At 39.8% G+C, this 16,254-nt stretch overlaps 1 protein-coding gene across 1 annotated transcript in view; it reads left to right on the forward strand.

Moving 5' to 3' along the window:
- Positions 1–15,819, forward strand: part of LOC117380358 (sodium/potassium-transporting ATPase subunit alpha-1) — a 42,481-nt gene extending 26,662 nt beyond the window's left edge. The window contains exons 11-22 of the mRNA XM_033977160.2: positions 2,537–2,671; positions 3,457–3,652; positions 4,119–4,294; positions 4,951–5,087; positions 5,171–5,321; positions 7,369–7,692; positions 8,250–8,373; positions 11,826–11,971; positions 12,832–12,962; positions 13,964–14,065; positions 14,713–14,804; positions 15,457–15,819. Coding sequence (XP_033833051.1) covers positions 2,537–2,671; positions 3,457–3,652; positions 4,119–4,294; positions 4,951–5,087; positions 5,171–5,321; positions 7,369–7,692; positions 8,250–8,373; positions 11,826–11,971; positions 12,832–12,962; positions 13,964–14,065; positions 14,713–14,804; positions 15,457–15,485 — 1,743 coding nt within the window. The 3' untranslated portion in view covers positions 15,486–15,819. The remainder of the gene's footprint in view (positions 1–2,536; positions 2,672–3,456; positions 3,653–4,118; positions 4,295–4,950; positions 5,088–5,170; positions 5,322–7,368; positions 7,693–8,249; positions 8,374–11,825; positions 11,972–12,831; positions 12,963–13,963; positions 14,066–14,712; positions 14,805–15,456) is intronic.
- Positions 15,820–16,254: the final 435 nt, after the last annotated feature.

The following is a 16,254-nucleotide window of genomic DNA, read 5'->3' on the forward strand; positions in this document are numbered from 1 at the left end:
TGTGTCAATCAAATCTGTCGCCACGTGCCTGCCTCCTGCCAAACCAGCGGTGCAGGCGGGAAGGGACGACTTACCTTCAACAACCTTGCTCCTGGTTGGATCTTTGAAATTCCGATTGCGTATTTCATAGCAACTAAATGTGGAACTCTGCTGCAAATTAGCCGTTATAACCGCTAGCCTCGATAAGCTTCATTTGTCTGGAGCCAAATGTTGCGGGTGACATCACACTCCCTCAGTCCACTTTTGCTTGCTATGCTGCGCTGATACGTGACTGCATAGTTAAGAGAAGACGAATTACGCATATCACTTTTATTTTTAAAGATGACATTGCATTTAAGCCTTTTATTAAAGTTCTGCTGCTTGTAATATTAAGCGTGTGACCAATTTTAGAATCTAACTAGCTTTGTATATGTTCAAAAGTGACTATTTGCATATTTTCATGTAAACAACACATCTTTTTCCTCTAACAGATTTACACTTTTATGTAAGGTGCATAACCCCACCTACCTTAAATGGTAAACATGTTGGTGCCTTGCCCAGGAGTAGCAGTCCCCTGGCCCACACTAATTCCCCATAAACGCGTAGAGCTGTGTCCTTGTAACTGTTAATCACCTGTAAATGTCTGGCTGTCGTCATTGCACTAATTACTACTCTCTCTCTCTCTCCCACTCCTTCTCTCTGTCCCTCTGTCATCTCCTCTCCCCCCTTTCTTCTCTCTCTCTCCCTCTCTTCCTTGATCTCTCATGGCTATCTCTCCATCACGCTGTCTCCTCTCTACCACCCCCCTCTCCAACTCCTCGCCTTTTTACTTCTCTCCCTCTCATCCCTCTCTTCCCTCGCTCTTTTCACTCTCCGAGCTTCTCCTCGTCTCCACTATATTTCCATCTCCTCTCTCTCCCCTTTTCTCTCCGCTCTCCCTCCATCTTTCCCGCTTTCCCTCCCTCGTTGTTGTTGTTCTCACTTTCTGACTTTTACAAGCGTGAAAGATAAACATGGGGCACAGCTGTTTATTTTGGTGTCTGTAATTAGCGGCCTTGACAAACAAAATACATTACAATTTCTCCTCCACGGACAGCTTAGCAAGAGCTTCCATTGTCTTGGTTCAACTTCAGTTTTAAAAAAGCCACACCATCATGGAAATCCAAATAATGCCCCGTAAAGCTATAAAACTATAAAAATTCAATGCATTATTCATATTATTTGTGCAAGCGTTTTATGTGGTGCTTGCTGAAAACTAAACATGTATTGTCAATGAGGCTGCGCAGTGTTGGAAAATGTTGCGAAATGGCTGGTAAGAACTGTGGTTTAGATATTATTATGATATTTTAATATACTTTTTAACTCAGTTTCAGTTATAATGTTATAAAAAAGTAAATGCTTTAATGTACTGCTGGAACTGTCAAAATAAAATGAAAATAAAAAACGACTAAATCTAGGCAAATATTTCACTTAATAATAAAAATCATTAATAGAATTTACTTTAACAGATTAATAAAAATAATGTTTTTGGTTTTTTTCCCAGATAGAAAGTCTTGGTATTATTATAGTTTGCTGCAATATTGCTTATTGCATCAGCCAATAGTGGAATATCAATACTTTTGCCCTAATTTTCAAACTAGCCTGATATCTTTTGGTAGTGATTTGTCACAACAACACAACATAATACAACATTTTTAAATAATATAAAGTATGTAGTTGTTGGACCTTAGCGTCAAATACTAGTATAAAAGCCACTCCCCCTGGATTTCTAATGAGGAAACATGATCAAAAGTTGGCATATAACCAGGTCCGGTTCCAGGCTTTTGGTGGCCCTAAACAACAGATTTTGATTGTGGCCCCCTAACGGATGCACGTTTTTGTTTTTTAATTGATACACTAATCAGAATAAAAGACGAGATGATTAGATGAATAAATGAATGGCCACGTAAGAAAAGCAGATTGTATTAATCAAAAATTAAAAGATATTCTGTGAGGGCCAACTGTAGCGATCTCACTGGTGTTATTTATGCCAACATGCTAACTTGGCATATTATCAAAAAAAAAAAGCAAAAACGATGGCTCAATCACATTTATTATTCTCTCTTCTTTTTTGGTCCTTCAGCCCCACTCCTAAATATTCTTTTAGGTGGCATTTGTTTTTGATGACACTGATACGATTTTTCCCTTTATTGCAAGTTCATATACACGGACATGGCTAATGCACTAGCTGCCACGTTCCATATGGGACCTGAGGATGGGCGTGAAGTGGTTCCATTGAGCTCCGGTTGTAATTCATTTTCTATTGACAAAACGTCGCCGCTCTCTCTGTAACTGCTGCTCTGAGCCTCCTCATTTAGGTCTTGTTCTAATTAACCCTCTATGTGACGCGCTATTTTGCCATTTTGCCCCTAAATCAAGATATGAACATTAATAACAGACCAATCCAGTGCCTGCTTTCCCCGAGGTTTTCTTTATCACTGAAGTCCATCCCTTGTACAATTGCATGCTATTTCAAAACATGTCTAATTTATTTTTTACATTTTTTTTTTTTTTCCAGAGGGATGTTGCTGGTGACGCCTCCGAATCGGCCCTGCTCAAATGCATTGAGCTGTGCTGTGGACCGGTGCAGGAGATGAGGGAGAAAAACTCCAAAATTGCTGAGATTCCATTCAACTCTACCAACAAATACCAGGTGCGCTCACAACATTCAGATTTTAAGTTTCATTTACGTTAAAAGAGACATGCTATAGTTCAAAATACAACAGAAAATAAGTAGATCATAATTTTACATTGTGTTCATTGTAAACGTAATCATAGAAATGGGACAATAGGCTCTGGACACAGTAGCATGTTGGCTAGCTCACTGTTTCTCGCGGCTAATGCTAAATTTGATAAGATAAAATATACAATAAACAGATTAAAACTTGGAGGTAATCTCAATATAAAAGCTATTGAGTAGACTCTACTTTGTCAATGCTAACGTCAACATTAATTTTGAGACATAAATATTAAAATACATATTATCATTGTTTGTTCAAATTTTGTAATAGGTAACACACATAAAAATCTAGCTGCCAGATCAAATTTTGTAAAATGACATTAAAGTAGGATTTGTTGTGTTGTCATACCGTTTTGGCCCACTGTGTTTGTGTCGAGCTTTATGCAGCGTAACATTAAAGTTTTGTAAATGATGTAGCTATTAGCTTTCGTGCTAATAATAACTTTCTTGACGCTTGATTAAAAACTTTCGGTAGTGATTTATCCAACATAACAACATTGTGTAGCAGAGTAAATTGTGTTGGTGTTTTTAGGTTTTATGCTAATAGTCTGCACTAATTGCTAAGTTATGCTAAATATGCTGGAATACTCAAACGTGTGCAACTCCATCTGGATTTTTGATGAAAAAACGTAATTGGACATTTAAAACATTTCTTGGACGGTGATAACGTTTCTTCTGTTTTTTTTTCCTGTTCGTAGCTCTCCATCCACAAGAACGGCACACCTGAGGGAGAGTCCAAGCACCTGCTGGTTATGAAGGGGGCCCCGGAGAGGATCCTGGACCGCTGCTCCTCCATCCTGCTCCAGGGCAAAGAACAACCCCTGGACGACGAGATGAAAGACGCCTTCCAGAACGCCTACCTGGAGCTGGGAGGTCTGGGGGAGAGAGTGCTGGGTAAGGAGGGAGCGTTCTCAGGGATGGTGTTGGCGATAAGCAGACTGTGGACATGTTTAGGGGCCCACAGATCAATGGGGGAGATTTTACTGAGGAATTTTTTGAGTGGTAGATTGGTAGAGTGGTTTGGTTATGACACTGATCATAGCATGTGCTTTGACAATTTGCTGAATGTCTCTTCCCACTCTTCACCACAATTTCACCCCTTTTATCCAAAAAAATATTTATGATTGATAAAAAGTCTGTTACTACTGGTTATGTTTTATAATTTTCAACTGCTTAATTATTGCTGTGAATTATTTATTTTTATTTACTTACAAATTTTGCATATTTAAGGGCCCCCCAAAATCTCTTGCACTGGGCCTTCTTCAAGCTAGAAACGGCCCTGACAAATTCTTTCATATGTTCAATTGTTCATCTCTTTTTTCCCTCCTCTCCTCACTACTTGCCCCTCTTCCTCACCCAGGTTTCTGCCATTACAACCTGCCCGACGAGCAGTTCCCAGAGGGCTTTGCTTTCGACACAGATGAGGTGAACTTCCCCACGGAGAACCTGTGCTTCATCGGCCTCATGTCCATGATCGACCCTCCCCGAGCCGCTGTGCCCGACGCTGTGGGCAAGTGCAGGAGTGCCGGGATCAAGGTATGCCCCTATTCCTATAACCAGAAGTCTGTCGATTTAATATTCAGTTTGTGTTGTTGTTGTGTTCTTTGGCAAGACACTTCTCCCACCTGGTAAGTGTGACTGTGGTGATTGTAGAGTCCATTGGCAGGAATGTTTAGCAGCTGTGGCTAGTTTTGTGCCTTCTGTTTAAATGTAGATTTGGCAACATTGGCTTAGGTGTTGGAGCGGCCTGTTACTTAAAGTTTGCCAGTGTGAATTTTGAACATGTCTCCTTAAGCAAGACCCTTCGCCCATCTTTCTTATATGAATGTGCAACTGTGATTGATGGCTGGTGGTCAGAGAGGCCACTGGCAGCCATGGTTATCAGTGAACCAACATTGGGATCATTCCTGTTGATGTCGATTGCAGTCTTGAAAACATAAATCACTGTCAACACTGGGCCTTTTCTGTACATGGATGGGAGTCTGCTGCACTGGTGCCAAAGTGGAACAGCAGTGGCTCTAGTGGAAATGTGTATTAGGCAAGACCCCCCCTACCTTATTGCCAGTGGCAGTCTCACATTCTTACAGTAGCAGCTTTCCACCACCGAGTATGGAGCTAATGAATAATGCACCGTAAAGCACTTTGGCTGTCTTGAAAGGCGTGTAAATGCGGTGCGTTATTATTTTTTGTAGGTCATCATGGTGACAGGTGATCATCCAATCACAGCTAAGGCCATTGCCAAAGGTGTGGGCATCATCTCTGAAGGCAACGAGACTGTGGAGGACATCGCCGCTCGCCTCAACATCCCCATCAACGAAGTAAACCCCAGGTACTCCCACGCTCTCAAGATGCTTTTAAAGATCTCCGAACCTAACCAGGAGAATCACATTTCCTTTTACATGTTTCTTTCAGAGATGCCAAAGCGTGTGTGGTCCACGGTGGAGACCTGAAGGACCTGAGCCCGGAGCAGCTGGACGACATCCTCAAGTACCACACGGAGATTGTGTTTGCCAGAACCTCTCCCCAGCAGAAGCTCATCATCGTGGAAGGATGCCAGCGCCAGGTAAGAGAGTGGAGGACCATTTTTTATTCAAGACATGTTGTGCTTTTTTGAGTATTAAGGATTAAACATTTAGTATATAACATGCAGAAATCATTGTTTTGCATTATGCTCATTATGAAATACAGTATTAATTTAAAAACGTCTTAATAAAAACTGATTAATTTGCTTCCCGTTCTTAATGGGGGCAGCAGATTTTCATTCATGTTTGTTTTTTATTTTTATTTTATTTATTTTTTTTGGATAACTGCAAATTTGGAACCAAATCATGGGCGGTCACTGTTGAAGTAAAATTCCCGAAAATTTCCTTTCAGATTAAAAAAAAAACAACAACTATTAAGTCATTGGTTTATAAAATTTCAAAAAACGATTTATTAAACCATTTTGCATATTTAGACACTTCAGATGTGTTTTTTGACTGAAAACTATCACTGGGACTGTTGTCGGAGATGGAGGTTTGGTGAAAACTGTTTTTGATTTTTGAGTATTCAAGTCTCGAATGCAGCACAACTCAAATATGCATAAATCAATCAAAATACACCTCTGAGCAAGCTAATGATGTGAAAACATGGTTATAACATTTAAAAGCTCATAAAATCCATTTTGCATAACACATCCCTTTTTAAGTGTTTGTGGCCATGTTTTTATAGTCTGGCAAATGTCAGTGTAGCGCGGTGCCAGTGACTAATGGATATTTTTATAAGGTAACGCTTACTCACGATTAGCACTTCAGTGTGATGACAAGGTGACAGAGTATTGCAGCCTAGCATCTGTCAAGCTGCGAGATCACTCATGTACATTAATATTGAAATATGACAAGCTCAGCCCAGGATTACGATGCCGCGAAGGCTATAATTAAGCAGTTTATGAGTCACCGGTTGAGGACCCACACAAAGAGAAAATAGGTTGTATGATTTATGTGCAAGATACAAAAACATGTTTGTTTGTAGATGAGATGTTTCCAGTTCAAATTTACTCTTTACAATCTCAACACAAGTACTTCCTGATTGCAGTTTAGCATTTTGATAAGTGGGCAAACTATTTACTGAGTCTCTTCTGCTGATTGGATTAAGAACACTCTTTGCTTCAAGTTTAATCACGAAAGGCTCAAAGCCTGGCTATGACAAACATGGCAGTAGCATTTGTAGCAGCGTATATTTTTGCGAGTTTGAAAAATTCAAATCTCAGGACGATCTGTCTTGCAGGGCTTGGTAAATTACCAAAGCTGAAGATATGAAAAAAGCTGAAGCTGAAAATCTCATGTGTTAGGGTGAGTGTTTCAGCAATAAGACAAGGCGTTTATCTGAAATAGACTCCAGTTGCTGCAGGCAAGACTTTTTGACTCCCATTCAGAAGCCAATTTCAGTTTGATGGTTCTGGTGTGAGGCACTAGAATTTATAATGCACTGAGCTGAATGCGTCCTGACCCTAAAGTGAAACTTCCCTGCACTTGTTTATACACAGCAGGTAGACTAATACCTTGAGCCACCTTTTCTTTTCAGAGAGTTTCTTTTTCTTCACAAAAATGCTTCCTTCACCTCTCTGTCAAACAAACACTTCTCTCTGCTTAAAATCTGTGCCTCACTGTGTGGTTTGTGGCTTTAAGGTGAAGCTGGACAGCAGACTGGATGACATCTAAAACCTCTTCAGACATGTTTTTGATGAGGGAACAATGTTACAGGGTTTACATTTATGTTTGAGTATTTTAGCAGCACAGAAACTTGATAAACCCGATGCAATGTGAAGTGGTTTCATTAGCGGGATGCACACTGATTATATTGTATATGGAGCCCTGAAGGGGGAGTGACTTAGCGTGGAGAGCAAAAGGGGGGGTTAGCTATTAAGATATGTAAGGTATCTACACTTAGGTGATTCATGCATTTAAAAACCCTTATTGTATCGCTATGGATTTATTTTGAATCATATCTCAATATAATCTGTTCAGTTTTTTTATGGAATCCATCTTGTGTCTCGTCTAGTCCAAGCTCTAGATATTGGGTTAATCCTCACCACCACGACTCGTATTTTAAAATCTTCCCTTCCTCTTCAGGGAGCCATCGTGGCAGTGACAGGTGACGGCGTGAACGACTCTCCCGCCCTGAAGAAGGCCGACATCGGTGTTGCCATGGGTATCGCCGGCTCAGACGTGTCCAAACAGGCCGCAGACATGATCCTGCTGGACGACAACTTTGCCTCCATTGTTACCGGAGTGGAAGAAGGCCGTCTGATCTTTGACAACCTCAAGAAGTCCATCGCCTACACTCTGACCAGCAACATCCCCGAAATCACACCCTTCCTCCTCTTCATCATCGCCAGCATTCCCCTACCCCTGGGAACAGTCACCATCCTCTGTATCGACCTGGGAACTGACATGGTAAGAGTCGCTCTGTGGATTTGGTTTGACTGTTGAGTTGGATGTCATTGGACTTTTAAAATGGCACTTATAAAACGGCACTTTTAAAATGGCACCTTTGACTATGTAACTTTTCTGGCCAAGGGGTCCCTCACCTGTTCATCTCCATGTAGATGTTATTGCTTTGCCTGGATGTCCCGCATTTTGGCATTAAGCTACTTATCTTACATATCTTGATTCTATGAGTACTGGTCCACATATCCACATATCTGACCTTTTTAAGATAGCGTCACCTTCGAGACAATCAGGTGGCACACCCTCCACCAGAAAAGTACATAGTTCACCTTTTAACCATGGATTTTAAATAATTAGGAAATACAATGTCCTTATGTACTTGAAATCTCTACAAACTTGTTTTGAAATGCATGGGATTCTTGTGTTACTTAGCAGCCCTGATCTCACTATTCCAATGTTGATGCCTCTAGAAATGTGGACTGAATCTTAATTTACACAAATCACAAATCCAATCCAAGTGATCCGAATGATAAACAGGTGCATCTTCTGTTTCCACTCTCCAGGTCCCCGCCATCTCCCTGGCTTACGAAGCAGCTGAGAGCGACATCATGAAGAGACAGCCCAGAAATCCAAAAACAGACAAACTCGTGAACGAAAGACTTATCAGCATCGCCTATGGACAGATCGGTAAATATAGTCCACCTCGAGTATGTTGAAGCCATAACATGACCATAAGCAGACATCTTGGCTTGTGTGACTATCTGCCCTCTTTGTATCTGTAAGTTCCCTGATAAACTAAAGAACGGCATGTACCCGAAATAGGACTGATATCGAGCCGGGATGGTATTTCTGTGTATGAACATTTATGACACAAATAGCGACGAGGCTTATAAATAAATACACTGATAAAGATGCATGTCTCATTAAAGGGCATGTATTCTGTTAAACCTTTAGCTTGGATTTAATGTTGTTTTCCCACCAAAGACACACCTGGAGTTGAGTTTTGGTTCATTCGTGCATGTTTGAGTAATGCAAGATTCTTAATAAAAGTCAAAAGGAAATAAAAAAATAGAAACAGAACGACACAACTCCCATGGTGTTAAAAGTCAGAATAAAAGTGGGTGTTTTTTTTTATTAATTTGTTGGTTTTTTTAAGCTTTCTACTGTGTTATAATTCACTCCAACAAACACAACTCTAGGACCCTTTTCTCACTTCTCTCCAACATCACAAAACCCCCTGACTCTCTCCCCAATCACCTGTTTTCCTCTGATTTCTGTAACTCACTAATGTCATTTTTTGTCTCAAAGATCACAACCATCCATCAACACCTGATAAGTGGAGCTGCAGTTTCTGGAGTGGACACCTTCTCTTCTTCTCTTTCAAGCTTTTCTCTTCCCTCTGTTCTAGCTGTCTCTGAGTACATTCGTAACTCCAAACCGTCTACCTCCCAACTTGACCTTATTCCTACAGCTCTTGTTAAATCCTCTCTTCTCTTGCCCCCTTCATTACTAACATCATTCACTCCTCCCTGATTACTGGTTCGGTTCCTTCATCTCTCAAAACTGATTCTGTTACCCCTATTCTGAAAAAACCTGGTCTAGATCCTAATAATTTCAATAACCTTCGTCCTATTTCCAACCTGCCCTTTATCTCCAAAATTCTTGAAAAAACTGTCGCTTCTCAACTCCACACCCATCTTGCCACTAACAGCATCTATGAACAGTTTCAATCCGGTTTCCGCCCACTCCATAGCACAGAAACAGCACTTCTTAGAATCACCAATGACCTCCTTCTAGCCTCTGACTCCGGTTTACTCTCTATTCTCATCCTCCTTGATTTAACAGCTGCCTTTGACACCATCTCCCACAACATTCTCATTCACAGACTTCAATCCATTGGTATTTCCCACACTCCTCTCTCCTGGTTCACCTCATATCTCTCTGATCGTAGTCAATTCATTCATCTCAAATCCTACAAATCCAACACTCTCCCTGTCTCTGCTGGTGTTCCCCAAGGCTCTGTCCTAGGTCCCCTTCTCTTTATCATTTATATTCTCCCCCTTGTTCTTCTGTTCCGTAAACACAATATTCACTTTCACTGTTACGCGGATGACACCCAGCTCTACATCTCCACCAAACCTTCCTCATCTCTCCCTCCAACCTCTCTTACCCTCTGTTTACAGGAAATTCATTCCTGGTTCTCCTCCAACTTCCTCCAACTTAACAGTTCTAAAACCAAAGTCCTCCTAGTAGGCACCCTCTCTACTATCTCCAAATCCAAAAGCTTCTCCATCTCCATCCATGATTCCACTGTCCTTCCTTCCCCTCAGGTCAAGAGTCTGGGTGTCATCCTCAACAGCACACTTTCTTTCCGCTCCCACATCAATAACATTATCCGCTCTGCAACTTTCACCTCCGCAATATCTCTCGTCTCCGTTCGTCTCTCACTCCTCACACCTCTGCCATACTTCCTCTATGGTCTCCCCAACAAATCCCTCCAGAAACTGCAGCTTCTCCAAAACTCCACAGCCCGCATCATCACCAAGACCCCATCTTCCCACCACATCACCCCCATCCTCCCATAACTACACTGGCTTCCCATAAAACAGAGAATCCACTTCAAAATCCTCCTCACCACCTTCAAAGCTCTCCATAACCTGGCCCCACCTTACATCTCTGACCTCCTCCACATCTCCATTCCCTCTCGCTCCCTCCGCTCCTCTTCCTCTCTCCAGCTCTCTGTCCCCTCTGCCCATCTCATCACCATGGAACTCTCTCCCTCCTGACCTCCGCAACATTGACTCTCTTCCACTTTTCAAATCCAGACTCAAAACCCACTCTCACCATCATCCAGTTCTGGTTTTATCTATTTTATCTGTAAATATGTGTTTTTAACTTTGCCTTGTACAGTGTCCTTGAGTGTCCTGAAAGGCACTTTCAAATAAAATGTATTATTATTATTATTATTATTATTATTATTATTATTATTATTATTACTACTCATAAAAAAACAGACGAGGTATTTTAGCGATCTCTCCCAGGTCCTATTCTTCTAACCCTCCTTAAGCTTAGTCGTGTAGCTGCTCCCACATGACAATTCTTCATAAATATACAAAAACATGATACAAAACTGTGCACAACAACTTGACAAACCTGATGCGATGTAGTAGTAGTTTCATTAGCGGGATGCACGATGATTGTGTTGTGATGGAGCTCTGAAGGGGGAGTGACTTGGAGAAAGTGAAAATTATAAAACATGTTAATATATTGTTTTCGGTGAAGATAGCATTTTCGAAACAAGAAAAGATAACATAGTGATATAAATATGTGATGTGTTAGCAGTTAATACCCCATAGAAGTAAAATTTAAATGTAGTATAAATTAGGCAATAATTGGCAATATAATTTGAACAATCACCAGTGCTGTATTTACATGTGCATTAATTCTAGCTTAAAAATGTTGTAACCATTGTCAGACAGTGGTTTTTAAAAGTCTGGTATCTTACTTCTATGAACCGTTGGAATAATCTTACGCACAAAGATGGGATTTTTTTGGTTGCAAATTACATTTTTCAGCGAGCTAATTTAATTTTTATCTCCTTTGAAAGAAAGATGAACTAGCCGCCTTGATTTTTGTTCTGCTCATCACAAAACGACATGTGGTTCGGTCATGTAAATTGGTCCCACTAATTTATTCATTGTCCGGGTCTCAAACGACCACAAGGCTAATTTGCTGAATCAATTATTGATCTGTGAGCCGAACAAATCTATTCTACTGCCGCTATGCGCCCACAAAACACATCTATTACTATTTAACCTGCCCTAGTTACAGTTCAATTATTTAATGACTGATGCTTATGACTGATTTCACTAAAACAAGGCTAACATAATTATATTTGAGATTTTACTAAAAGTCTTGCCTACTTTTAGCATAGAGACTATTTATAACTGTTACCTAGCAACCATAATGTTAACAAGGGCCAAAACCTGTCATATATTTTCATTAAACGCCTTGTTCTCAGTTCAAACATTGACTTAACGGATAAAAATATAATTACCATAGATACTATCCTACCAAACCAAGTCATAATTTGAAAAACCTGAAATATGCATCCGTTCAATTGGTCTTTTTCTTCCCAGGTATGATCCAGGCGCTTGCAGGTTTCTTCACATATTTCGTGATCCTGGCTGAAAACGGCTTCCTGCCCACCACACTCCTGGGAATCCGAGTGAACTGGGACAATAAATACATCAACGACCTGGAGGACAGCTATGGTCAGCAGTGGGTGAGTGCACGTTGTCTCGATGGACATTTTGGATCCATTTATGCTGTAGTCATGATTTCAGATGAACTCTATGGGAGATTCACTGTTTTTGAAAGAGATATCCAAACGTACGATTCACAGATGTTCAGAGGTGGGGGACTTGAGTCAGATTCGAGTTGCAGTTTTCAGGACTTGACCCACTTGACTAATGTTACATAAACACTTGACTTTTCTTAGGGTTAGTCTCAATCCACAAAGTTCAAGTACTGTCACAATAACACATTTTTACGTGTGATATATTGCTAATGTAATCGTAATGTAATGTAATCACTGAAACCAGACCCTAAAGCAGAATTATCTCCAAGAAACTATTCTAAATGTACAAAATTGTTTAAAAAAAACAAAAACTGCAGAATGCAACACTTCAGTTTATTTATTTTTTTTATTATTTTTTTTTTTAGTAGTTAGTTTAGTAGTTTAAGTAGTTAGTTTGAATCTATAATGAGTCATACAAGTTCAATTCGACCTTCTACAACCCAAGTCTGATCATAGTGCAGTAAAAAATAACCAAAACGCTCCCACTACTGCGAAAAAAAAGTACCCACGTGAAATATTGACCCCCCCAAAAATAAATATTCCATCCGTCTTGTATTGAAAGGTAAGTCGATATAGTATTTATAATGTCAGGTCTACTTGAGAATTGACTTTGACTTGGGGATTTTGAGTTTTGAGTAAATAATTAACTAATGAAGTGAAAATACAGCACATTTCTATGCACATTAGCCACATGCTAACGGGAACCACTCACTGAAAACCTGTCAAACATTTTGGCTTGTATCCTGCCGTCGTCTGGTTATAATCGTGTTCTTGTATCTCCACAGACCTACGAGCAGAGAAAGATCGTCGAGTTCACCTGCCACACGGCCTTCTTCGCCAGCATCGTCATCGTGCAGTGGGCCGATCTCATCATCTGTAAGACCAGGAGGAACTCTGTTTTCCAGCAGGGCATGAAGTAAGCACTAAGCGGCTTTTTAAACCGGAGGTGTTATGGAAAAACTGGTACCACTTTAATATAATCACATCTTAATTAGCGTCGCATAAAGCATGAAGGTCACCGCTGTGAGGAGAAGGAGGGCACAGGAACAATGAGCAGAGATGAGAACAACAAAGGATTAAAAGGAGGAAAAAAGTCCACTCCAGTTTTTTTTTTTTTTTTTTTTTTTTTCTTTGCACCACTATATAATTGATTAGACTTAATAGCAGCCAAAAGCATGAACAAAGACTTAAAGGTCCCTTATTTGACAAAATGGACTCTAGTGAGCTTTAAGCCATGTTATAATGCTGTTGTCTCATCAAAAACATACCAGGTTTTTGTTTTTTTTTGTAATCTAGCATCATTAGACCGTTTTCATCCCCAAAGCCCAAAATGCTCTGTTTCACCTTATGATGTCATTTAGTGGTAGTTTCAAGTTAACATCTACGTTTTACCGTTAGTTCGGTAGAGATTGGCAATTCCAGGTCTGAAACGGCCCAAATGATTCTAGTGAAGGTGTGTGGAGTTTAAAAATGCAGTGTACTGTGTTCCACCTTTTGATGTCATGTGGTAATAGAGTGTTTTCTGTTTGAGAGAAGAACTCAGCCTCAAAATACAGGGTTTGTGTGTTAAACCTAGAGTTGTGTTTTGTTTCATTCACACCTGTTTGCATTTGTTGAGGAAGCGTTTTCTGTTTATAGTGAAGAATGGTTCTTAAATGGTCCTTAAAGTAAAACAAATCTCTCTCTGCCACCCTCTGTTGCCCATTCAGCTTGTATTCTAATAGATTAATTAGCATCGTTAATTCACTTTTTTCTTTGAATCTGATGATATTTTTGAGGTTGTTTGTAATGTACTGTCACAGAGGAGGCCAGGATAGGGTAAGAAAGGCAACAAAAAGCGTAACACCTCCCTTTGAATTGTAATTAATCGGTTGTATCTTAAAGGGCATCACTTATTTAGATTTTTGTGTCTCTTAGGAACAAAATCCTGATCTTTGGACTGTTCGAGGAGACCGCTCTGGCTGCCTTCCTCTCGTACTGCCCGGGTATGGACGTCGCGCTCAGAATGTACCCTCTCAAGTAAGTCACACTCTTAACATCTTATATACTAAACTACTTTTTAAAAATGTTCTTTATGTAGTGTTTACTCATCAAAACCTGGACATTTGGGTTTTGTTTAATGCGTGTTTTAACCTATATAATTCAATGGATTTTTCTTTTAATATTTCTGTCAAAATTCTGAATCTCCCATAAACAATGAACCGTTTCATTTTTTTTGGATTGGATTTAGAAATCTGCCACATCAATCTTCATAACCTTTCAACTTTTACGCATTTGGAGTTAAATAATGGCACTACTTTTTAAAGCTATTGTGAAAAAAAACATTTCACTTTAGTTCATTTACACCTCCAGATTTTGTTTCATGTGGACAGGCCCAATAATTACACAGATATTAACAATAAACCAGCCAACCAATCTGACAGTAAAACGGCAAACTCCACCTGAGATTTCTGACCCGTCTCCAGCTCAGTTTAAACCGTAGGACTTCTGTGATGTGGTGATGTCACATGAACCCGGCCTATCACTCGCCCTCATTTTCCCACACATATCCTATACATTATTATTGTTGTTTATAAAAATACCAATGCTCAAATGTCCCAGTTTCGCTCCGGCATGAGCACTGGAATGGGGTAGGATTTCTCACGGACACGGTTGTTGTTTTCCAGGCCCAACTGGTGGTTCTGCGCCTTCCCGTACTCCCTGCTTATCTTTATCTATGATGAAATCCGTAAGCTGATCCTCAGACGCAGCCCAGGAGGTAAGGCCCTAACCTACCTTTTAGTTATTGTTCAAATGTTTTCCTTTCTCTTGTTTTTTTTTTCCCCCTTTCTGCTCATTCTCTCACCTCTCCACTGGGGCTGCACAAGAAAAAATACATTTGAATGACACATGCAAACTGCCTTTTTTGAGCTTTTTTTGAGTAGATGTTATATTGTTGTACCCTCAAAACAACACATTGGAGTAGTATTTTTTTTCACTCAGGCTTGTTTCATTAACCCACTAGTCCAAAATAGTCTTCACCCAGTACTCAAAAAAAAAAAAAAGCTTTGTTCACATTGTACCACGATTGTTACGTCACAGGTAAAAATTCTGATGTCTCCTGCTGTTTTTAAGCCCATAAAACATCACCGAACACATTCTGCAGTCAAATTGAGTTCACAACGAACTTATGGCTCTGTTAGCATAGCATTCATGGGAGAAGGACTTCTATTATTTGACAGCAGAGGGAGCTCCAACACCAAAATGCCTCATTGGAAACGGAAGTGTAGTTTATAAAGTGTTTTCCGAAAGCAACATGTTAATATTGTTACTTTTGTGATTATATTGTGCAGCCCTACTCTCCACTCTACTACTTTATGTCGTTTATAGATTGTTGTTACTAACTAAACTTATTTTTGTTTCTTTTTCAGGTTGGGTGGAGCGGGAGACCTACTATTAAACCCCCTGTCCACCTCCCAATCGTCCAATCAGCTCGCATCTCCTCCTCCACTCCCGTTATTGCATGAATATTGTCTTGCTGCTCGGAATAAAAATTTTAACCTCTGTGAAACAAAACAAAAAAAAACGTTATGAAAATTGGAATATTGTTTTTATATTAGGGAATGCTTGATACTACTCCTAGACAAATATGAGATGGATCGTGCTGTGGATGCTGTTGACAAATGATAATGCTAATAATGACATGACTATGCGTGCCTTGTTTATGAACAGGACCAATTTTATACATGTTTTTAACAGTTAACGATCAATAAATGCGCTCGAGTCAGGTCCCACACATGTGCTCTGGCCTCGTTTTTGTGTCTGTCTGTTTATTTTTTACAGAATTATGGTAATTATCGTGACAGGTCTTCTTCAACTTTTTGTTCAATATATGATAGAAACAACAATACTTTTTCAAGCTCAATAAATATCACATATATTTTTCTTTACACTAGCAGGGATTTATTTTTATTTTTTTATTTATATTAGACCAATTTAATAACATTTGAGCTGTACTTTATTAACCCAAATAAAATGAAAAAAAAATGGTCCTATGGTTTTCATGTTCTACAATGTGATGATTTCATTCTCACAGAAAAGGGCAAGAGTCAGTTTCCAAATTGATATTTTGCTGGGTGTGTTCTACATGTATGTCTATGGTGGAATGTTCACGTTCAGCAGGCGCTATGGTGACAAAATAGCCTATGCACATTAGCAAATACTGTCAA

Source organism: Periophthalmus magnuspinnatus, chromosome 2 (genome assembly GCF_009829125.3).
Source record: "Periophthalmus magnuspinnatus isolate fPerMag1 chromosome 2, fPerMag1.2.pri, whole genome shotgun sequence".
NCBI lineage: Eukaryota > Metazoa > Chordata > Actinopteri > Gobiiformes > Gobiidae > Periophthalmus > Periophthalmus magnuspinnatus.